General features: G+C 42.4%; 1 protein-coding gene across 5 annotated transcripts in view; it reads right to left on the bottom strand.

The window, feature by feature from the left end:
- The window catches only part of SYNCRIP (synaptotagmin binding cytoplasmic RNA interacting protein), a 23,712-nt gene extending 5,144 nt beyond the window's left edge, over positions 1 to 18,568 (bottom strand). For 4 of the 5 annotated variants that reach the window (XM_086482470.1, XM_086482471.1, XM_086482472.1 and 1 more), the window contains exons 1-10: positions 18,517 to 18,568; positions 16,857 to 17,016; positions 15,856 to 15,974; positions 15,569 to 15,676; positions 13,756 to 13,869; positions 13,493 to 13,669; positions 8,319 to 8,454; positions 7,236 to 7,441; positions 2,134 to 2,283; positions 675 to 796 (exon numbers count right to left, since the gene is read on the bottom strand). In XM_086482470.1, coding sequence (XP_086338596.1) covers positions 675 to 796; positions 2,134 to 2,283; positions 7,236 to 7,441; positions 8,319 to 8,454; positions 13,493 to 13,669; positions 13,756 to 13,869; positions 15,569 to 15,676; positions 15,856 to 15,974; positions 16,857 to 17,004 — 1,280 coding nt within the window. In that variant the 5' untranslated portion in view covers positions 17,005 to 17,016; positions 18,517 to 18,568. Of the gene's footprint in view, positions 1 to 674; positions 797 to 2,133; positions 2,284 to 7,235; positions 7,442 to 8,318; positions 8,455 to 13,492; positions 13,670 to 13,755; positions 13,870 to 15,568; positions 15,677 to 15,855; positions 15,975 to 16,856; positions 17,017 to 17,388; positions 17,398 to 18,516 lie in introns of those variants that run through there. The other variant, XM_086482468.1, reaches the window with a different exon arrangement.
- Between the last annotated feature and the right edge of the window lie 6,731 nt (positions 18,569 to 25,299).

Raw genomic sequence — 25,299 nt, 5'->3', positions numbered from 1 at the left:
CACTATTCCATCTTCTTGGATGCTGCACAGCAGCACTAGCAGAAGTTATTTTTGGAAATAAGGTGGGGGAGGGAAGATGTTTAGGAAAGCTAAAAGATATCCAAGAAGAAAAACACATGCGAACATTAAGCAGAACACACTGGCAAGAAATGTCTTTTTTTTTTGTCATGTTCAGCTTTTATTAGTGCAAGATCTCTGTTAGTATGAGTTTCTAAGCTTCATGAGCAGATCTACCTTCTGGAATTGGCAAAAAAGTGTGTTAGAATCATCCTTTCAGTGGGTACTTTACTAAACGGGGGCCTGTATCAGTACTGCTAAGCCTGATGAAAGGAGCACATGTTGCTAAGTTCATCCACACGACATGAATGCAGAAGCACACGAAAGTTTAGAATAAAAAGTGAGAAGTGTGTACATTTCATGACCTTCAAATGTTTCCTCCGGTGCTCTCACACTCAATGAGCAGAGCAGAAAAGTACCTGAATTCTCACCAACACCACTATGAGATCTTAAGTAAAATGCAAACAACCTGAAGGAATCATCCAACGTTTTCAAAGAAGCCAGAAAACCTGTATACGCTATAGCATACCTACTGAAATACCCAGAAGTTCTAGTTCTGTAGGACTGTACATGTCTTTCAGAAGCAATACAACATATGTGCATGCATTTACACTTACATCTGATTTTTAGCCGCTTGTCTCTGAGCTTTCCGTTCTTTCCTTTTTTGATCTGGTGGCTTAGCAAAAACAATTTCAATGTTTTCTCCCTCTAAATCTTTGCCATTCATTTCTTCCATTGCCTGAAGGAATTAACCAGACTTTAAATATACTTCTAAGCATATTTGAAGTTATTAATTTTATTCTATCTTACAGAGTATGCATTATAAAAGTTGTTATCCAGAGCTAAAAACAACAATATGAAACTAAAAAAAAAAATTTTTTAATACTCAAACAGCATAGTATCATGGGTTCCAGAGTTACACTTTTCCTCTTAACTTGGCTCTCAAACCCAGGACTGCATGTATCAGTTTAGAAATCTTCCACTCAAAACTGTAAACAGGCTTCAATCTTTGCAAGCTGTTTCAATTTATAAGGTGACAGAACTGTCCTCTGAAAGTACGTCTTTTGCAATATGGGAATAAATTCTAACATCAGCACACACATGCAAACACTAATAAAGCTACAGATCAGTATATGTTTTTATTCCTTTAATTTACTTGTTATTAATGTAACTTTCTTTTTAAACCAGAAGCCAAAAATTAGAATTTAACAGTCTCACTCTGACCACAAAAGAATCCCAAAACAAAATGCCAACAAAAACCAACCAACCAAAAATAAACAAACCAAAAACCCCACCAACACACACATGTACAATTCCCATGGGTCACAATAACTGCTACAAGCTAAATTCAAGCAGAGGAAGCCTAAAGATTCTACCACTTTTAGGGACTCTACATAGCTAAGCCGTGATGGGGTATGTAACCTATGAAAAGAATCTTTCCATCACCTTCCTAAGCATCTGCTTTAAGGCATCTGGATGAGTAAGAAAAACTGGATCCCCTTGTATCCTGCATCCTCCCACAGAACATAAAAAAAAACAGATACACTATAGGCAGGAGAGGAATTACACTTTCCTAATGACAGGTGACATGGCTAAAAACACCAAGACCAGGCTAACAAAATCCAGGAATGACAATTGTCCAGCACCTCTCACCAAAAAGAAAAAGGTGCTTATTCCACACCCTAAAAGGAAGTAATTCTGCTCCTGGAAAATAAAAAGATTACCTAAGTTTTTATTACCTGCTCTAGAGAAACTGCTTTAGATTCTATCAATAATTTCATGAGAAGTCATTCAACTTCTTAGCACTTCAGTTTGAAATGATAACACAAAGTATTATGTTACAGACTCATCTGCAGAATTATTTAGTATAGATGCATCTTGAAAAGATCCACTTTTCAAGCTAGCAACTGCATCTTCCTAGGAGACGCCCAAAAAGGACAAAGTTATCAGTGACAATCTGTAACCATTTCTCCAGACAGAGCTGTTTCTCAAGTTAAAAGTATACAGCTTCTAAATGTTATGTTTAGTCACTCCTTACACATACAGAGACACACAGTTACAGTTCCCTTCACTTACCTTTACAGCACCATCCCGTTCATCAAAATGAATGAAAGCATAGTCTTTTAGCTTCTTCACTCGCTCTAGCTTTCCAAATTGACTGAAGGCCTTTTCTAGTATCTCCTCTGTTACAGTATTGGCAAGATTGCGTACAAACAAAACTTTTACCTAAAAAAAAAAAAAGAAAAAAAAAAGGAAGACTTAGAAGTATGAAGTATGATCTAATTCCAAAACTACAAAATGAAGTTTTGCAAGTCACTGCTGTTGGCAGTACTGAAAACACCACTACATTCACTTTATATACATCTGTATATTTATATATTCATACAGCATGAGGACCTCCAAAATTCCCTGACAGAAATACTAAATCTGTTTCCAAACATGATTACATAAGTATTAGTATCCTGAAAATCAATCCAATTTGTGCTAATGTTTCAAAGAATACTAGCAGCAGGAATTTTAAACTCTGAATACCTTCAAACTTGAAAGAAAGCAGCCAGGATTGGTTACACACAAAATAATTAACTTATCAAAACATTTCACTGTTTAGACAGGTTTTTGCTCAGGTATTTGCATTTGCAGAACAGTCATCACTGTAGTATCTAGGTCAGAGGTGATAGGCCTGCAGCTCTCAGACTGCTTGACTTGCACCTCCCATGCTACAGCTACACCAAATACCTAGTGCATCAGGACTGTAATCGCCTGAGGAACACTCAGTGACCTGAAGCCAAAGAATACAGAACGCAGACAGAAGGGGATACTAATGCTGACACTGCCAAGTCACCCTTGGACTTTCTCACAAGCCAAACTGTGTCCTTCCCTTGAGGAACAGCCACCTCCAAGTAATTCTGAAAGGCCGCTCCCTCCCCCAGCTCTCTAAAGCATGCAATATGGCTCTTAAGTTACACACAGACTGCTATGCAGCTTGGAAGAGCAGAGTGGTTGGTTGGTTATCTTTCAACCATCGACGTATGCCCTGTTAACTGCCTGGCAGTGACCAAATCATCACTGTAAAGTTTCATCAACCACCAACTGCTTATGATAAAAGAAAATACAGAGCAGTCTGACAAAGGCTTAAACTAGACTTATTTAATATAGCAGACAACGTACACTGGACACCAGGAATCCATACACCCGTTAGTATTAAAAGACTCATCCTTGCAGCCACACTGAGGTTGCGCCAAGTGAGTGTACATTACCACATTTACATGATGTCATCCGTGAGTTCTCACCCTTTACAAGTCTCTTTGACTTGTTGGGTAGAGTCCCATACACTGCCACTGTGCTCTGACAGTCTAGTTACCTCCTACTGCCAAAGAACTCTCACAGTCTTACCTTCCTACAATGCAGCTGCACATCAGCTGCAAACACCTGCAACTTCTGTTCACACCCTCTCCATTACTAGCGGTTTCAAAGAAGCTGGTGACAAAAAATAAGGGAACATTGTACTTCGCAGCACTGACCTCTGCTCCTAACCCTGAAGGTCAACACAAGTAACACACAGTATGAAGGGACCAAAGAAAGCATGCTTCAAGTTTTGAAGCAGAGCTGTAATCTCTACTCCCACCACATATAGGAACTCAGTAAACCCAGACACCCTTTTTATAAGAGTTACTCTGTAATTAAGTTACAAATAAACAGGACAGGCTGCCATCAATCTTAGTGTCACCGCTAGTGGAACTAGGATCGGATGCAGAGTTTGGAAGAAGGGATACTACAGATCATAAGTCCAACCCAGTGTATCAACTCTAGTCTTTGGCAATAGTCACTCTTGCTGATTCTTGGGAGACAAGTGTCATAGTCAGCTCCAAGAGGAGAGCTGCTTCCTACCCTGTGTTAAGCTTCTCCTACATGCCTTGATGGCAAGAGCAACCTTTATTTCTTGTAATCCATATGTAACACCCATTTTTAGTAAACTGTCCTCACTAGTGCAACCTCAGTGTGACATAGCATCAGACATGATTAAAAACTTCAGAAATCATCACTTTTTTTGTTACAAGATGCACTGACTAATAAAACACTTTTAAAAGATCTAAACACCAACTAATTTAAATTTTTTTCCAGTGTAGAAAAATCTATTAATCTCTAACAGCTGACATTTTTTAACACTTTTGGTCATATTACAGGTTAAAAGCATAGCTGAACCAGTCAAAGAAGATGTCAAAGCCAGGAGGCAGGTTAAAGCATAGGTTGAGAGAAGATGAACCTATTTTTACTTCATTTAAGCTATCTAAAGAGGGGAAAAAAAAAAGGAGTCCTCTTCATTAAGGCTTATAGATTGTAACATCAAAGATTCATAAATACACACCTAATAAGCAGTATACCCAGCAGTAGCATTTTGTCATAAAGGCAGAACTCGCTTTTGAAACTACTTAAGATTAGGCTATCCCAAAACTTCTGGGATCTGATCCTTTAACTTCTCTTACCTACAGCACAAATACTTTGGACTTCATTAATGCATTCGTCAGGAGCTACTAGCCCTGTCTCCTGTTCTGTAACCCACCAGGGTCACAAGCATAAGACAACTTGCCACTCCAGAACATCCTCTGTAGCCTCAGCCATACTACAGAAATCAAGCAAAACATTAAGAAATTTACCTGCACTACAGGTGTAAGAGGCATCAAAATAACACCTAGGAGAAATTAAGCTATCAAGACAGCTACTGGAAGTTGGAAAAAAGTTACTTTGGACCAGAAATCAATTACTTAACCAATTATACTCTGACCTGTCAGTACAAGCACTGATCTCCTGTAGCACATAATTCTAGCTTCAGAATCTAGCTTTCTGCCTCGTCACGTTCAAGGTACTTCACATTTAAGGTAACAGCCCATTTAAACTTTAAATATGCATCCATACAGTACTCTCCACAACATTTAAGCAAAAGTCTGGAAGAGAAAGGAAAAAAGGCTTGAGCAAACATTCAGAAATTTAAATTAGAAGGTGTTTAAGTATTGATTAAATGACATGCTGCCTCTGCGAGCTGTTTAGAACAACGCTGTTCACCTTCTGGCTACAAAGGTGAATTTGTTTTCCTCACAGTTTGCTCTTACGGACTTGCATTGCTAGTAGTCTTGACAAGAAAACCACTGATTAGATGATTATTCCAATAAAAGCAACCTACTCCTACTCACGGTGTTTCCTCCAGAGCGTTCTACCACAGGAATGTGTAAGATGATAAGGGTCAGTTCTCTCCCTTTGCTCCCGACTGACAGTACTCAGAAGCAACAACAGTCAACATGCAGCTCACATCTAGGAGATTACTGACTTGCAGCAGCAGCTCAGCTGCTCTTTCGCTCAGGAGAAAGACAGCAATAAACAATATAGAGTAACTTTAACACTTCCCAAAGTGCCAGATGTGGTCAGAGTTTCTCCAAATGCACAGTAACCAGGCAAGAAAGACTGGAGGAGAGACTTTCCTTGTTACAAGGATAAACTAAAGGACATCACTAGCGAGAAAGGTCAGACACCAATGCTTATGTCAACTTCTGCCTTCAGACACAAGCTAGACGTTCTCTACTTTTTCAGCATTCTCATAGTCTCACTTTTCCATACATTCTTCAACCCAAGCTCCATGCCCTATCTTTGGGACTAGAAGTATACAAGTTGATTTTCCGTACATTTTTCATATTTATGTTTCTTCCCTTTTCACGCCCATTTCAAATGTAAAACAATACAAGGCATTAATACATTCAAAAAACTGTGTATTAAACGGGGCAAACCACTAACAAGCTTTAGTTTCTTTAGCCTTTCACTTCCTGCATCTGTGAACTTACTTAGGAAAGATACCCGATTATGTCCCCTATCACTTTCCTGCTCATCTACTCAGTCATGTCAGCAGAAGTTCCTGCTCATTTATAACAGTTTGCTGGATTAGGTCTCTTCTCTTTTGAGCCAAGAAGCTGAACAAATGGAAGTGCCACCACATTTAGGAAGTGCCACCACATTTAGGAAGTGCCACCACATTTAGGAAGTGCCACCACATTTAGGAAGTGCCACCACATTTAGGAAGTGCCACCACATTTAGGAAGTGCCACCACATTTAGGAAGTGCCACCTCCGACAAATTTTACTTTCAAGACTCTTCCCCACTGCTGATAGCCTATGATGCTGGGCAAGAAAAACAAAAGTCTGCAGACAGGGTAGTCCAAAAGCTTCTGTAATACCCGTGTTACAAAAGCAGCTTTATCCCTAAAATGAGCCCCCAGCCCAACCCTTTTTCCCTTATGGCTCACCAAAGAGGAGATCCCAGCCAAGCTATCTTACTAGGTCCATCAAAGTAGGACTCCAGCAAGTGACGTGCCTCAGATGAGAGTAAAAGCACAGACGAAAAGCAAGCAAAGAGAAAGAGATAAGGATATGGGCTAGCTAGGAGTTTCCATTAAACAACTCAGCTACACAACATAACTGAAAAAGACAGGGTTGGGCATTATCTGACGGGAAAAAAAAGAATTCAGACAATTCGTTTCTGGCAAAATATCACACACATACATAAAACAACCGCTACTATGTATTTCAAAATGTTAACAGTCCAGACCTCAATTTCACTGAAATATTCGAAATCCAAAATATTACTAGTCTTAGTATTTTAAGGAATTAACTCCCCCCAAATTAAAGATACAGAATTCCAAATACAAACTAACTGCCTAACTTCTCAGAAGTAACTGCTGAAGGCATCTTCAAAACTAGATTTGTGCATCTTACTGACATGTTCCAATTCTGAAGCGATAAAACAAAGTTCCAGGGTTAAAAAAGAATTAAGGCTTGTTTCTGTGATCGTATCTAGATTTCTGTCTCTGCAAACATTAAGCTACAAAGCCATTTTAATTTTTGGAGTCACCACCACCACTTCCAGATGAGAAATTACATATCAGAGACCTACATGTCATTTTTTACAAGAATTACATTCAACATGCAGTTTTGGGAGCACAAAATAGCATCAGTCAATAGAGTTTTTAAATTCATATCAATTCTAGAGTGTTTTCGTATTTTGTATCATTTCACCTACAACATCTCTGTCAAGAAGGCTGAAAGATACTATTTAAACTTAGGCTACTGTCAGGAAGTACCTACTCTGGAACAAGGCACTTTAAATGTATTATAGTTCCGTTATAGCTTTATTACCTTTGCCATGACTTCAGGATCTGGGTCTTCTATAGGGTCAGCCCATTCAACTGTAACAACATTTCCCCAGACTTTCACTTTGCCACTCATTAACCTACGTCTGGCCTGAGCAGCAGTTTTGTGATCTTCATATTCAAGGAAACAGAAACCTCGGTTCTTTTTCTTGTCATCAGGTTGATGATACAATATGACATCTGTAAGACCCTCTGAAATTAAGCACAATATTTGTTTGTTATGGCTTCAATCCATGAATTTGTATTATAAAGTAGGGATTATTTTTCTGGTAAGTATGCATCTGACAAGTGGTTCCAAAAAAAGCATGAACACACTGAACTGTTGAGACCATGCACATAATAAAATTTCCCTACCTTTAAGATCAATGTTTTCAAAGACATTAGACTATCCGACTTAGGTTCCATTTTTATTAAGTGAAGAAAGCTTAGTAGCTATGGAAGAGTACTTTTCCTCTAACTGTATGGAGAAGAGATAAAGGCAGCCACAAGTTGTGCTTTGTCAGTTCTCCTCTCAAATACCTAAGCCACATCACTTAGCATGCATTTTTTCCATGGATGTCTAAACAAGAGATCAAACTTGCATGATTTTAAGACATCTAAGAAGCTTCAGTGCTGCTCCAAGGAACCTAAAGTACGTAATTCAGTAACAGATAAAGCCATCAAATGTTACCTTTGCCAGTTTATATGTTGTTATTAAAAAGAGATCCTTATCAAATCACTAAGAATTCTGAAGCACAGAACTAGGTACGTTCTCTAGTTTTGCCTTGAAAAGTTTTAAAACATCCATTAGTATCGAAATAATTAAACCATATCCTTCTTAGAATGGCTTTTTTAAACATTACACGCTTATTGGAACCACACATCTCACCTAATCACAAATATTTCATCCCTCAGCACAACAGTTAAAAAAAAAAAAAACAAACCAACATCTAAAAGTTGAGACAAATGCTGGTGGTCTTTTTTTGGATTCATCACCATTCAACAGTAAGCCAAAAGATGGCAAAGACAGTTCATTACTGATCATGTTTGACATCCTTTCCAGCTCTACAAAACATAGTTATTGACTCACCTGTTACTTTGCTAAATTCTTCAACAATTTGCTCCTTGGTTTTACTCTTAGGAATAGAACCAACAAAAAGCCTATTATTGGCAACAGAGATGCATACACCAATGTGTTTTCCAGAGCGAATTTCATGGTTATTGTACTGAAAGAAAAATAAATGGACAATCATCAGTTACAGACAATTTTCACTCTCCTCCAACAGCAGCATACCAAATATTTTACTTTAGCAAACATAGCATTGAGTAATATATTAAATTCTTTGGAGTTTAACATTCTTAGAACGCATATTCAACTGTTCTGAAGTATACCCATGTTCTCCAAGGTATCTCCACAATTTCAGCCAACAATTATTCTTCCCTTCTTGTTCAAGGTTCTTTCTTAATACATGTTTCTTTAGAGACTTTTTCATGTAGAACCATGAAAGGTAAATCTTATGTCCAAATCATCAAGGTCAATGCTTCTCCCTTCACAACAGTGCAGAAAAAAAAAAAAAATGCAAGTACCTCTATAGATTGTACCTATGAATTCTTGATTTGTGTATAATACAAGACAGGAGTTACAATTCAAGTCATATTCCCTTCTAAAGTTCCATAGTTAATAAAAGAAAGAGAGCCAGGATCAGATCTTCTCCTCACCATGTGCAAGAGCTATTGGCAAATACTTTCCAAAGCACATAGATTACACATATATCATCGTAAACAGCAAGAACAACCTTCTACTGACTTGAAATCTAAGACTTCTGTTCAAATGTTTCTCCCATAACACTGTTTAGAAGACACCCTGAACAAGTCAGCAGTTTAAGGAGGAAAAAAAAAAAAGTATTACTGTAGACATCTGTTGACAAAAAATGCCTTTCACTGAGATGCAGACACAGACATGCATCATCCAAATAAGCAGCAGGGAGGTCAACTGGTGGTACATCAACCCCTTTCCAACTGGAAGCCCTGCAACAGACAGTTCTTTAGCTAGGAAAATGTATTTTGTGGTCAACATCTTATCGACAAGTAGCAGGATAACTTTCCAACATTTAATCTAGCTATTTATTTCATGAGTTATTTTGAGTTTAGTGGCAAACCTTCCACATAACCAAGTTCTCCCACACCCCTTCTTGCTTTGTGCACTAAAATCAGGGCAAAGATGTTTGTTTATTTATATTTATCTTGTGCAAACAAAAACTACATCACTGAAAATTTTCAAAGCTAGACAACTGCACCAAATGTGAGCTAAAAGGACAACTGTATATGTGAAAAGGATCCTGAGTGGCATCTTCCAAACTAGTTATGTCTCAAAATATAGTAGGATGTAGTAAAAGACTTCTATCTCCACATCTGTTGCCCATGTGGTAGTATAATAGCTGATTTTTAAAGTAGAAAACAGGTGCATAGGAAGACTGTATATATATTATGATCACTAATAAACAGACATGCACATTAATGAAGAGACTAATAGATTACAGTAGCTCAAAACAAATCCTTTAAAGAAACTCCTTTAAACAAGCTGACAGTTTATCAGTCTGGAAACAAGACACCAACTCATTCTTCATTAACTTAAGTGTACACTAGGGAACATTTCTTTACCAAGAGCATGGTCAAACACTGGAACAGGCTTCCTGAAGAGGTGGTGGATGCCCCCAGCCTATCAGTGTTTAAGAGGCGTTTGGACAATGCCCTTCATGACATTCTTTAACTTTTGGTCAGCCCTGAAGCAGTCACCACATGGTCGTTCCAGGTCCCTTCCAACTGAAATACTCTACACGGATAATAGAAGATATTATCTGACTGTTCCTTTTAAAGTCCAAGATGAAAGTTGGGCTACACATTTAATCCAAAAAGAGCCTCTTCTACAACTCATGGCAAGAAAGTAATATTTCATAACTTAAAAATGAAAATATTCTACCATACTGCAATTCTACATTGACAGTAGTTTCTAACAGATTTTTCATACTACATTAACTACTACTTTCCACTCTTTTAACACAAGCAGTCTTGAATCAGGTGCTCTTGAATATAAAGTTATTGGGTTTTTGGTAAATAGTTTGTATACCATCTGTAAACTCAGATTAGACATGAACAGGCCGAAATCATGATCTGGGTAAAGTGCCAAAACAGTCAGGCTACCAAACTAGCTATGTCAGCATACTGCTTGCACCTCCTGTCACCACTGAATCAATGCCTGAAGTTAGTAACAGAGATATTACTACGCTCTAGACAATTTTTTATTTTTTATTTTTTTTTTTAAACTAAGATCTGCAAGATCTCACAAACGGGTCAAAATATGCCTAAGGTCTGTCTTGTCATTTTGTCCACTTAAACTTTCACCAGCAATTTTAGTTTATTTCCAGTAGCAAATGGCAAGTTGCACCGCTATGCATAGCCAGCAAACTGCTTAAGGGGCATATTTGCATAACTCACGTGTACCTGCACTTTGATCAAGCTTACACTTGCTATAGTCAAAAACACACTGTATGCTACTACAGTTTTCAGTATGTTTTCCTGCAAGCTTCCCACAAGTATTTATCCTGTACATGTCTACAGTCTTACTGAATCACTCAGAAATCTTTGGAAAAACTGAAATTTAAAATTTCATATGAAATAGGAGGGAGAACTGAACCTGTGTACAAAACAGAACTGGAGTTATAATTCTTAACTCAAACAGCATAAAACAGAACGTGAACACAAGCATGTTAACAGGGAAAAAAAATGCCTGGGGTTAAAAAAAACAAAATACAACATCAGACTTCTGATAGTGCTGGTGTGAACATTTGAGATGACACTTCTACTTAACCAGTGAGGGTTAACCACACTGGATTAACTACTGAACAAAATTAACTACTGTTCATATCTGTAAGCTTTCTCAGTATCAGGCCATAGCATTACTCTGTATTTGTCTCAAGCACAGTCCCAAAAGTATTCCAAACACAATTTAGAGAATTCTCCCCTTTTTGAAGTGGCTTACAAATGCATAAACAAAATCAAGGCTTCAACCTTTTAAGTTTCAAGATTCCTTCTGGTTAATGAATAGGGTAAGTCAACATCAAGTTTATCCAAACATTTAGTTCAGTTTTACATTAAGTTGTTATAAATACTGTGGATTATTACAACAGCCACACAAATAAGAATTGTATGCAAAATATGCTACACCAACTGCAAAAGCCTGAAGACAGGTCAGTTTATTCTCTGCTGCAGATTTGGTATTCACAAAACCTCATAGCTGTCTTTCATTACTTGGAAACCTACAGACAATGCAGATATTTTTATTCTCAGTTTTGCTATACTTCAGAGAGTCCTGAATGGGAAAACAAAAAATAAAACCAGCCTCTGGGAAGAATATGGGAAATAACAGAACCACCCCTATCCCACGGAGTTCAGACAGCTGGAAAATAAGTTGAATATACATCAGAAGATTACAGGTAGTATCAAAAAGAACACCACCAGTTAAAATATTAGGATATTAAAATGGCTAGCACCAAGGGTTCAGCATTTCTAAGAGGTCTTTCATCAGCCTCTCCCATGCATGTGTAACCAATACAAGTGGTAGATCTACAATTTTTGACTGAGCTCTATAGTCGTATTTTGCTAGTACCCCTGCAAATCACTCAGACAACTTGGGAAACTTGTAATACACCAAACTAGCCAGCCAACTATGACTGGAACCATTCAAAAGCTGACAAATGCACAGGATCCAAGTTAAAACTAACCCTGCCCTCAAAGAGGTGATCATGAAGGCTGAAAAACTGCCCCATCCAACTCAACACTTTTCAACTATTACGCTCAGTTGTTATTTAACTGAAAAACACAACAGAACGCTTTTTTTTCTTGCCCATCACAGATCAGATATAAAGGGACACCAAGTACCTCCTTCCCTCGTATCATTTAGTGGAAGGCTGAGGCTGGGATCTGATGTTACTTTTAGGATAACACAACCTGAATGACTTTTCAGAATGTGCTGCCTTTAAGCAAAATCCAGCTAAGGGAAGAATAATTCCTTTTTGTTCCTTTACTGGGTGCCTCTGAGAGCACGTTTGATTTGATTCACTGTTTTGCCAAGTCATGTGCATCACTCCTAAGAATTCACACACCATATAAATAGCTAGGTTGACAATCAAAGTATGAAGAGGTATACACAGTTATCCTCAGTATATCTGGATTGCGCACAGGAACACAAACCGTTCTTATTTAAAAAACTAAACAGCATATACTAGATATTTTTGTACTTCCACTTTCGTAGCCATTTCTACTCTTTTTCAAAACACATTCCCATCTTCAGTTTGATTTGTCTCCACCAACTGACTTCCACTATTAATATGTCAACAGGGTACCTTAACGGTTTTAAGATGTACCTTATTACAAAACAAGGGATTTTAACCCTAGCATATTAATACAGTATCAGTACACCTCGGAATGAGTAAGGTTAGCGCTCCTGAGGGTCACTGATCTTGGCCATATCAGCGTAGCAGTAACTAGTTCAGAAAGTTCAAGTTCAACTTAACTAGGAAAACAAAGGAACAGTGCGAGAATCAGGGTGGTATTTCTTTCCCTACTCTTTTTTAGTGATGGATACTTCATACATAAAACCTGGAAAAATTATTAGAGTAGCCTATTTCTTATATCAAACTATTTCACACCTCTGTGCAAAACAGAAGAAATGTTTTTCAGCCTGGCAGGATTTGTGACTTCTTCCAGTCAGTTGCAGCAAACAGAACAGACCTTAACACTCAAGAGTGATGATTTGCCATCTGAAGTACCTTGTGAAACTCTGTGACTTTAAAAGCATTTTCCAGCCCGGGGCCCCCTGCTGGTGCACAGGCAAATCAGAAGTCACAAACAACCTGACCAACGCTCCCCTTGTACCCCAGCAACCCAAACACCACTTCTCTCCACAACTCATCCAGATGCAGACAGCTCAGAAGTCACCACAATACAACTTTTCTTAATAACAAAGGCTCACCTATGGACCAAACAGCAGTCCATCAGCTTTTTTTTTTTCCTGTCCCTAATACAGCCAGTAAAAATTTATACACAACGTGGAAATGTTTCAAAACACCTAGTGGACACATATGAAGTGATCTAACAATTAAAGTTTCATCTTAAGAATTTAAGTGTTCGGATCAGGACAACTGTTGACAAGCCAGAGATTGTTCTTAAAAACAAAAAACAAAATCACCAAGTAAGAAAACTTACCAGTTTAACAGCTTCCTGAGCTGCCTCTTTAGTACAAAAAGTGACAAAAGCATATCCTCTATTTAGACCGGTTAGTGGATCCATCATCAAGCGGAGATCCCATATAGGGCCAGCTTTCTCAAATAATGGAACAAGTTCATCTTCAAACAAGTCTCTTGGAATCTTGCCCACAAAGATCTACAACAGACATGCAGAGTGTTGTTTATTAAAAAATACTTCCAGTGAATAAGAATACATCTACACAACCATGTCCTCCTTCTCACCTCTGTACCAACAGAAGGTTGCTGTCCTGAATACACAGACTCTGGAGGAGGTCCACCATACTTTCTCTGTCCAGTAGTCACATCAAGAGTGTAGCCGGTTCTCTCCAAGAGTGCCTTCAAGTAAGAAACTTAAAATTTTAAGATCATATACAAATTGAGCTAGTTTGGATGTACTTCATTGAAACAGACAGGCTTATAATTCCTCTTAATATGTACTGTTCTGAAACTGCCACAGGCAAACAAGCCTACTGCTACTACTTCAACAAGAAACTTGCAAAAGAATTATTACAACTGCCAGGTAAAGGAACACTGCTAGAAAATTAAGATTCACATAGTTTTCCCAATTCCTTCATTTTCATACAAAAAGAAAAAAAAGGCCAAGTAATAGAACAGCGAGCTTCCCTTTAATTAGAAAGATCTCAGTCTCAGCCACTTCTTGTTTTGGCATGTCCAATCCTGCAAACATTTATGCACAGGAGTTCCCTTCACTTAATAAGATTACTCATAAGTGTGAAGTTAAAGAACACATGTTTAAGTGCTTACACCCCTGGAACACTGCACAGACCGCTTCAGATACCCAGCCACTGAAGTGGTAGTACTGCTTCCCTTCTCCCATCCTCCCTTGGCGCCCCCTTTCAAATTCCTTGTGGGCCCATACAGCATCCCAGCACAACTGATCCTCACTAGAATCATTTCATACAGTTACAGATATACCACCAATTTAAAATGTTAGATGACACTCAGTATGCGAATGTATTAGAAACTCCTCTGAAATTAGTCTTTCTTAATAATTTTGTACAAAGACAAGTCAACTTTACATACAAAGAAACAGCATATTAAACAAGCCTAATTATAATCAAGAGTTAGTAATTTCACAACTGGCAAACTGGAAAGTTATTTTAAAGGCTGTAGCCATCAGCAGTAAAAGCTATGCTACTTTAAGTTAGCTAACAAAGTCCTTATATCACTGTGTTCTATGTGGTAGTGACAATTTTTTTTTTTTTTTAAATTTATGATTAACAGCAACCCAGCCTGAAAAGAGGAGGGATGCCAGGAGAAAAAAGATTTTCCTGATTTCACACGCTACAGAGTTACTTATAGTATAAAATACATTCATTTGCACTTTACACACAAAAATTTAAAGCTGATTCTCTTGCTTTTTAAGACATCAACTGAGCATGCTTAGGTGGTTTTCCTTTCCTTAAGCTTTGGTAAAGTTGCTAATCATGGAATTTTAAATAAATCATAGTATGCCTAACTCTTGATACAGGAGTCTCTTGTTAGCAGAAGACTCAGTCCAAGAAATAATGTGTCCATTACTAAGACAGCTTGTGGTACAGTTTATGAGAACAGTGATTAAGTCATAAGAAGCTGGCTAAATCCACTACAACCTGGTTTTTCAGACACATGGTAACCCCTCCCTACTGTGGAGCTGCTTTCAACCTGAACTGAAGGAAAAAAAAAAAAAAAAAAAGAAAAAAAAACCAACCAGCAGTAGCTGAAGTTATGCATTCTGAATGAAAAGATCTACGCTGACAAGGTTCCGCAAACTTTTAACTGTGAAATACTGTCTCAGACATAAAGCAAACTGTCAAACCTTTTTCACTTTTATATACCTTTAACTCCAGTAGTCAACAGTATATTAACTATCCTCTTGAAGAAGTGCAAGATTAAAATGTGACAGCTTTCAATAATGACAAATAACCTAAAATACCCTTTTTGAAAAGCACGGTTCCAAAAGAATTAAGGTGTCTTACAACAGCTTGGAAAAACCACAGGCACACCGCATAAGTTTTATCTTGCGGGCACATACCTTTATTTTTGCCTCATCTGGTCCTTTACTAGAATCTGCCACCTTGGTCCCCTGTTTTTCCCTCTGCCTGTATGTCTTCATGACTCCACATAAAAAGGCACTTTTGTTCTGCAAAAGACACATTAATCTTCAGTTCTGAAAACATGACAATCTGATTTTACCTTCAAATACTACAATGCTCGTTTCACGTATCACATATGGATCACTAAACAGACTACACCAAACCTCTTGCCAGTCAACTAGCAGTTTATCCCTCAACACTTATATTCCAAATGGCTTAACATTACCTGAACATGTGAGAGATCACTGTCTTTAAACTGCTGAAGCACTGCCAATGCACCTTCTTCATTAAATTCCTTTAAAGCTTCAATAGCTCTTTCATCTAGATCACTATGTGCAACTAGCCCTAGAGAAAAGAAAAAAATACTAATTATATTTGGGCAGCAATCTTTGTTTAACCACATTTAACACATCTAACACGTTTCAGTGACCCCTAAATCAATCACTGATTAACGTAGTTACTATACCTAAAAAATGACTTAGTCCTCTTAAAGATAAATATTTGAGAGTATTTAACCCTTTTTTTTAAATCAAGAAGTGTCCAAAAAAGTTAAGATTCAGAGTAACAGTTGTTGCATATATGCATTCATTTGACTTCTGTGAAACCCAGAGGTTACACAGGCCAACTTTATTTTCAATATCGTGAAGCTGAATTCAGAAGGATCTCTCAAAACCTGACTTAGCTTGCCTAGCGATGGTACCTTGGTACATTTTGAGAAGACTATAAAGACAAATAAACTGCAGCACTAAAAGTGACCACCGCAATCCAAAAATCAAGCTTCAAAAATGCTAGCTATTACCATGTCTGAGAGAACCAGTACAATAACCTTCGCATCCATGAAGCCAAATACTATGTCACTAAGTATCATTTTCATAAGATGATGAATACCAAGGCTTCAATTACTTACAGTTACCTACAACTACCATAAAAAAAAAATGCACAAAGACTACATTGCTTCCTAAAAATCATCTGTTGCCTATTCCAGCTGTTGCTATGGTCACCTGCATACTTCTCCTCCTTCCCACCCCCCAGCCCAAGTGGCCTGGCCCAACTTTTCACTGAAAAATACTACAACAAATTAAAGCACTGAATGGAAAACATCAACAGATTTTGGCAAGGCTGCAGTTCCCATACTTTTGGAAACCACAAAAAGTTGCTATTTTAGCCCAAAGACAGCAAAATCCAATAAAATATTGTAAGTGTGGTTTTGCAAGTTTTACATCTTACCTGCAACGTAAATTTCGTCTAGTTTTTCAGCAACTTTCTGTGGTAAACCAGCATCAAGCAATGTCTGGAAATGCTCAGAATGGGTAACTGCAGCAGAAGTATCCATAGGCTCTTCAGTACCATTCCCATTAACATGTTCAGTAGCCATGTTTCCAGATATCTGTTCAAATGCAATAAGCATCATAATTAAGCTAAAAAAGATCTTCAAGTAGAACAATTCAAGTGACAGCACATGCAACCGATTGCCCTATTCTTGAAGGAAAAATAAAATAAATCGTAGACCACTTCCCTGATACTTTCTGGCTTTGGAAGACGCACAAAATTCCTCAAAAGAAGCACTAACACAAAGGAAAATCCCTAACACCACTGCCTAGCGGGGGTGGGGTAGCTTTCACTGCAGGTTTTACACAACCCAGCCAGACACTCTGACTCACCTCCCTCTCTCTGTCTCTCTAACACACTCCCTAAGAGGCTCTAAACAAGTTAGAAACGGAGCAAGAAGCCAATGGCGGGGGTGGGAGGAAGAGCAAACCTGCCACATGCAGCCGCCGCTACCGCGATACCGTCACTGACACCCGCTGCCGCCGCCACCTCTCGTTGCAAACTCGCTGCCCCCCGGAGCGAGCCGCCTCTCCAGGCCCCAGGCGCGGCCGGGATCCCTTCCCGCCTCCACTCCGGTGTCGGCCGGGCAAGCGAAAGGAACAAAGCGCTCTTCCCAGTCCGCACCCACCCACGGTGGCGGCGGCAGCGGCAGCCGCCATGAGCCCGATGGAAACACGTGCTCTGCGCGTTCAGATGTCCTACAACTTCCTCCAGTGACCGACTTCCCCCCCTCCCCGCCACACTCCCGCAGGAGGAGCGGCTCCCCCCCACCCCAAACCCCAGCCCTTCCCCACCTCTCTCCCTATTCCCCCTGGAGAGCGGTTGCAACACCCCAGGCCCGATTTCACCACTCGGCCGGCAGCTCGCGGCGCCTCCCGGCCCCGCCGCCACCCCCCCAGCCACACTTCTCCCCGAAACAATGCAGGGGCCCGCCGCCAGCCCCGTCTCCCGGCCGGGGAACGCCGCTGCCCGCCGCCCACCGCCTCAGGACGTGACCAGGGGCACGCCAGACACGAGCAACCCCCCTCCCCACGCACACGCCGGGCATCGAGGTGGCGGCTCGCCCTGCTGCGGAGCGGCTCCCCCCGGCCCAGCCCAGCCCCTCACGGGCAATGAATGGAGCGGTGGAGCCGGCAGGACAATGAGGCGAGAGCCATGCGCCCCGCGCGGGGACGGCCCGGGTCCCCCCGGCGGCCGCCGCTTCCCCAGCGCCGGCCAGCTGCCGGGCCTAGTGCGCGGGCACCGGCCCAGCCCGGCCGCCCCCCGCCCGACAGCAGCGGCCACGAAGGCAGCCAGCTCCTCCACCCATCGCGCAGCGCCTGGCAGCCGGGCCCCGGCCCGACAGCGCTGCAGGGCCCCAGCGTGCGCCTCCCGCCCCGCCCGCCGGCTCCCCTCCGCTGCCTCGACCCCCCCTCTGCCCCCCGGCCCGGCCCGGCCCTGCCCCAGCCCGCTTCCACCCCGCTCCGCGAGCGGCTGCCGCCGCTCCGAGCCGCGGCGAGCAGGAGCCCGAGCCCGCCAGCCGGCCGGTCGGCCTGCCCGCCGGCGCCCAGCGCCTGACCTGTCGCTGCGGGGGTGAAACGCCGTGCGAAGGGGCTCGGGGCGCGGCTGGCGGCTCGGCGTGCTGAGGAGCTGCCCCCCTTCTCCGCTCCCTCGGTGTGTCCGGACAGTGTGCTGGAGCTGGCGTAAAATGGCGGCCGCTCGAGCGCTCACGCCGCTGCTGGCACCAACCCCAGCCCCTTCCACTCGGCTCGGGGGGGGGCGGGGGGGTGGGGGGGAAGAGAGAGGAGGAGGCGCCGCGCGCGCTGGCGCAGCCCCAAACCCGGGGTCTCCCAGGCAGCTCCGCAAGGGTTATCGCCTCGCCCCGCCCGCCGGGCTGCCCGCGCGCGCGCGCGCCCGGTCTCCTGCCCTCCCCTCCGTCCCCCCAACCCCCCCCCCCCCCCCCCCTCAAAGCGCTCTGCGTTCCATGCGGAGCGGCGCGCGCCGCCCTCTCCCTCCCAGCCCGGGTGGAGCGTCAGCCAGCAGGGGCGCGCAGCCCTCGCGCACGCGCAGGCTGCGCGCCGCCGAGAGGGGAGGTGGTGGCGGCGGCGGGACGATCCCCGCGGGGGGACGGCGCGTTGCGGGGCGCGCCCGACCGCCCCGGCGCCTCCCCTGCACCTGTACGGCCGCCACGCGAAAAACGGCGCTTGGCGAAGCGGCCGGGCCGGGCCGGGCGGCGATTGGGCGAGCTGCCGTTCCCACGGCGCGCAGGTGGCACAAAGGGGACCGGCGCGGCCGGAGGCGGGGAGTCCCGGCCCCCGGCGGGGGGGAACGGAGGAGACAAAGCCACGCAGACAAAGGGAGGGGAGAGCGGCGCTTTGTGTGGCTGCCGGCCAGCCGGGAGCCCGGCAGCGCTCCGCTCCTGCCGCAGCCGCGCTCCCGCTCGGGAGGCGCCTGACGCCCTCCCCTGAGGGGCGCCCGGGGCTCTCTCCCCCAGGGTGGGCTCTCCACACCGGCCACCGCCCGACCCGCCTTTTCCAAAGGGAGGTCCCGTCCCCGTCCCGTGTCCCCCCCCCGCCCTGTCAGGGGCGGCTGAAGCGGTGGATCAGCTAAAGCGGTGGCGCTAAGCGCGCTCGGGCGGTGGTCGGCGGGACGAGGAGGAGTTGGCAGCAGCAGCAGGGTCTGGGGTGTCACGGAGCTCCGCCGAAATTCCACAGCGTGCGCGGAGAAAGGAGGCCTTTGCCCCACAGCCACCCTTCGAGCGTCCGTTCGTTTGTGATTTAACTTTCTCGGGCTGGCCCCGGCGGAAGGTGGCTCTAACGCCGCAGCGCTGTCAGATGCAGGTCCCCTGCTTGGGACCCTCGTGGCACGCTCCTGAGTTCCAGTTCCTAACACGTCTCCCTTGCACACCGCGCACGAGAAACTTGGAAACCAACCTCCTCAGCTCTGCCAGACCTGTAACTCCAGATAAAAGCAGCGAAACGAAGGCAGGAAGGCACACACGGTATTACTCACTTCCTCAAAGGCAGCTCAGCGGCAAGCTGGCCAGCTACTGCTGCGGCTGAGCCCAGCCAAACACCTTGAGTGTATCTCCAGTCTTTTAAAAATACTTAAACCTGCACAGTGGAGCAAGCACAGACAATTACGGAGTTAGATCACGACACGTCAACAAATACATGCTGCTGTGTAAGCACGTGAAACATACAACTGGTATTCAGCGACACAAGAAACATCTCTTCAAGTACTCGATGCAGTAAGACTTCGTTAAAAACTGAACCACTGCACAGATTAATCTGAAATAGCAACAAATACAAGGCAGCTGTACACTGTCAAATATTCCATCTGATTTATAACTTGAAAGTGCCATTAAAAGTCAGTTTTACTCAAACTTTCCCTCCATGTCTAAATTTTTTTTTTCAATTAAACTTTCTAAAAATATCATTTTAGCTATTTTTTTGTGAAAACTTGTGTGGTATTTTTAATAATTACTTTATTCAAATGTGAATATTTTGCACCCTTCAAAAATCTGTAACTTTCTCCAAAAAAGCAGCCATCAGCCAGGCAATGAGAGTAGTAGCCTCAATAACAAATTTGGAGAGCATTTTTCAGTGAAAATACTGCACCAAAACATGTAATTTCCAGACATTTACAGAACCTGTTTCAGTGAGGTGCTTACAATACAGATGTGAGCCAGAGTAATATCTAAATTTCATCAATGGATTTGTTCTCTGCAACTAAAACAGTGAAAAATGTTTCATTAGAATTCTCAGTCAGTGGATCTGACTGACTACAAGTAGCAAACTGCTGAGAACAGAATTCTCACTTTCAGGCCCATTTTTAGAAGGAAAACTTTTTATACACTTTCCTTTTCCTGCATAAAGTTGAAGTACAAACAATAAAAAGACTAGGATAAATGCAGTGAACGGATTTCCATCCTTATTTAAAATCACAGCTGACCCAGAGTCAGGGTTGCAGCTATTCCATCCTTTGAAATTTTATGCAGAAAGAAGGAAGCAAAGAGTCTGACATGCAGTTCCTCTAAATATAGCTCAGTTATTAGCCCTAATATCACTAAGACAAAGGCAAAAGTGGTATGACCAGGAAAAGATTTGTGAAATCATAAAACTAGGTTTTTGGGGTCTTTTTTTTGAATAACGTAGAACATCTATCGAAAAAATACCCTGCCAGGAACATTTGCAAGCACTTATCTGGTGACTTGGGATTTACACAAGGAGTTTCACTGCACATGCCCAAAAGTTTGGCAACTTCTCACCATAATGAAAGCTGTGTTAATTCCTAAATTTTCCTGGAATATGAAACTCCTGCCTGCTTCTCATCCAATTGTAACCACTGTAGAGCCCCACTGAAGCGGCAGCTGGGTGCCTGAGCCTCCCACGCACATCCACAGTAAAACCAGTGATTGTAACAGGAGCAACTACAAAGTTGCACGGATAAAGCAGTGAAAAATAAATTTAATTTGGCTATAAGATTAAAAGTCTAATTTTTGCTTTTGAGCTACTTAGGTAGAATGATACCCTAATCTAGGAGACTCAAGAGGAATCTGACCTTCAGTTTTAATGATGCCTACAAAGACTGCGTGGCACTAGCCTGTCCCAAGCACGCGCACACTGGAGATTCAGGCTCAGCCGTACAAGTGGCTATACTCGAGCTATGAGACACACCAGCTACAGCACGAGAGGGGCAGATCACTGCAGTCATACAGCAAATGTCACTGCTCATAATCACGAAACGAGCCCCCTGTGCCACGTCTGCCACAGCACAACTCGATTCAGCCACTCTTGGGGTTACTCAGCAACAGGTTGTTTTCCAACCCTGTTCCTAGCCCTCAGCCTCCTTGGTAAGACCGCCAGGTTATTAACATACCTGCATGTTACAAGGATACCTAGCTTCAGGAAAGGACTGCAGTCTGCAGTTTATTCCATGTAGTGCACAGCTGGCCACTGGCCTATTTGCCCTGTGAGATGCTTGGTAAAATAAGGCTATTTGGGGAAATACCTGTTTAATTAAAAGTCTAATTTGTTCATTTTATCAGTTGGAGGCTCTGTGTCTTAAAAGACGGGTTGAGTTACAAAATACAAGGCCTGTGCCTATTGAGAGAAAAATGCAAGTCAGAAATCAACCAAAAGGAGACAAATTGGATATACAAATTTTTTTTTCAGAAGAAAGCTTTTCATATATGACTGAATGGCTTGGTCTTACATTTTCATATGCAGATTTGAGAGCTCTTCCATTCTAAAAAGTAACTTACAATCCAAAATTGTTACACGATTTCAGCAAAGACAAAAGTAAGGGTAATATTTTCTTTTAACATTCTTTCCAGTTATATCCTTTGTGCATCTTCTCACTTTTCCAAAACTAGGCAGGGGTAGCACTAATGAAAATAAAATCAAGGTTATACCCCCATTTAAACAAACTGTTTCTAAAGCACCAACTTCAACCCTGATAACTCTTCAAACACTTCTTCCAACTAAGTCAGGAAAACAAAAGCAGCAGTTTGCAAATCCAGTGATTATGGTTCACAGGACCAGAGGCAAAGGGCATGAACTGAAACACGGGAGGTTCCCTCTGAACATCAGGAAGCACCTTTTCACTGTGAGTGTGACTGAGCACTGGCACAGGTTGCCCAGTGAGGTTGTGGTCTCCATCTTTGGTACTCTAACGCCATCCACACATGGTCCTGGGCAACCATCTCTAGGTGGCCTTGCTTGAGGAGATGGACAGATTCTGTGATATGGTTAATTATCCTGATCATTACAAATACAACTCTATCCACTGACTAATGTTTGTTTCTTGAGATTTGAAAAGACTCTTTTTCCCTCCACGAATCCAAAAACAAATTAATTAATTAATTTTCCACTAATTTTTAATTTTTCTAGTTCTGCAAGATGGATGAGGAGTCTGTTCCTACAGACTTGTCACTGTACATTTCGGGGCTTTTGAGGTTGAAATCATCTGAATTCTACTAAGTATTTGCCCAGATAGTTGGAGGCAGAGAACAAACCTGGCAATAAGGAGGAATGGAATGGGGCTCTTCCAGGAATTCTTTTGGTGTTGAATTTTACGTATAGACTGCAGGTCTTGAACCAACTTCTTTCTGAACTGCTTCTCTGTTTTACTTTACAGCTGTGCTATAGCAACAGTACCAGTGAAAGAAAGCATATTGGACTGCTATTTCTGCAAAGTATCTATGTTTTTAAGTCCTCCTTTCTAATACCGATCCCTGCTTTTTCCTCTTCCCAGTCAATGTCACCTCTCCCCCCTCATCTCCACATATAGGTACATCTCCCCCAAATCAAGCAATCCAGAGCTGCCCTTGTAAGAGAAAGGCACAACAGAAGCTGAAGAAGGTAGTTTAGTTCACATTCCATGAATACCTTTAGTTGTTTTCTAATTTATGTTGGAGGATTTTAACATAGTTGTTTATCAGCCATGGCTTCAGAGCAGTCACTGCAGAATTCAGTGTATTTTGCAGCACACTATAGGTTAACGTGTAAGTACTGAAAGGAGCGGAGGAGGAGAGCACTATTTTTGCATGCACACAAAACAGTGAAGGCAATTCCATGTGTATGTGGAAATGTCAACTCAAAGCCATCCCAAAGTGACTATTATCACTCAGAAACCAGATGCCCAGCCTTGTAACAAGGAACTATAAATGCCCTACGCTTACTGGCAAAAAGAGCAGCGTTAGGAGTTATTCAGAACCTATACCTTCAACACAGACAAGAGACCAATGAGGGAACATAATACTGGCCTACAAAGTCAGAAGTGGCACAGGAAAAAAATAGAGAATAACTGTTCACACTTTCTTACAACAGAAGAATGAGGAGGCACCAAATCAAACTGGCAGATAGCAAAGCAAAAAAGAGCTACTTTTACACACACACACAACTAAGGTGAGGAATTCACTGTCACATGAAGCTGTAGGTATTTCCATAAACCCCAAAAGCAAGTAGTCTAATTGATGGAAGACACTCTGATCTAAAATTATTAAAAACAGATATCACCCAAAATCGCAGCAAAAATTAGCGTAGGCTGGAGAAGCATACCAGGAAGTACTATGATATATATGCTTGCCCTATCTTTGCATTTTTCTCTTTGCTAATTCTTACTAGTGGAGATTGAATGTTGGTCTTAACTCTTCAGTCTGACAGTACAAATACTCTGTCATTGCAGCAAGCAGAACATGCAATTACTAATCTGTTCCTTTCATCCCAAACCCTTCCCACTTCCTGCAGGAGTATACGTGCAAATGTTCCTCTTCCTCCAGATTCCCTCTAATCACATATTCCTCATCCCACTATAGACCTATAAACCACAGGCTTCCTACACAAATAGCTCACAAGCTTATCAAGGGTGAGGGAACTACAGGAAGAGGCTTCCCAATCTGAAGAAAAAAAAAATACTGCTTTACTATTGCTGTGGGTACAAAAGCAAGACTTTGGACACAACTACTACTGCCTTTTCCATCCCATTGCCCTGAGCATCTGATGCTTTAAAGCTCTTGCACAGAGGAGTGTTACCATTAGGTCAGCACCTGGCAAAGCTCCATGGAAGGAGGAGACAAGATATTCAGCAAAGAAGTGACAAGAGAGTTGGCGCCCCTCCCCCAAGTTTTCATCAAATTACCATGGAAGGGCTGGAGAAAAATTCCTCCACATCCTAGTGCGTTCTGCTTTATGAGGACGCATGCAAGAGAACTGCAGAGAGCATTCCTCATCAGTATCCATCTTCAAAACATCTCAAAGTCATCTCAGGACAGTAGTGCTATCCTGTCCACTTGCGCAGTGTGAGGTAGCCAAGTGCTGAAGCTGCAACTCACCAAGTAGAGCCACAACTGAAAGTGTCAGTACAGAACTTACTGCTCTATTTTGATCTTCCTCCACCCAGACACCCATCCAGCCCTGCCCTTATATCCCTGTGCCGACTAGCAGCCATCAGGATTCCAGTACCTGGCACACATAAAAGCCAACCAAAGGGTGGAACAAAAGGAGACAGACCCTTGGGATCTCTTTAACCCCATGTGAGTTAATTCATGCATTAAGCCCATCTCTAAAGGCAGACATGTTACTAGGTCACAGAATATTCTCCCCCAGGAGAGCACAGCACACCACCAACACAACAGCCACAGCCACACAGTCTATGAGAAGTCACAGGCTATTTCTCCAGTCATAAGGCAAACATGGACAGCACAGCTTGCATTCCCACAGCTAAGCTCTCATCCACCTTAACTCTAAACCATGCCCAAATATTATGTGAGTGTGCTAGCTGAGCCAGGCTTCAGTTGTCAGGCTGTATTAACCCTTAATGGCACAGATGATCATTGCCAGTGATGGGGCTCCTGTCC

The sequence above is a fragment of the Leptosomus discolor genome, chromosome 2, assembly GCF_034619465.1.
Source record: "Leptosomus discolor isolate bLepDis1 chromosome 2, bLepDis1.hap2, whole genome shotgun sequence".
In the NCBI taxonomy this organism is placed as follows: domain Eukaryota; kingdom Metazoa; phylum Chordata; class Aves; order Leptosomiformes; family Leptosomidae; genus Leptosomus; species Leptosomus discolor.
The sequence above is the reverse complement of the archived record's forward strand: the minus strand, read 5'-3'. Positions and strand labels throughout refer to the sequence as shown.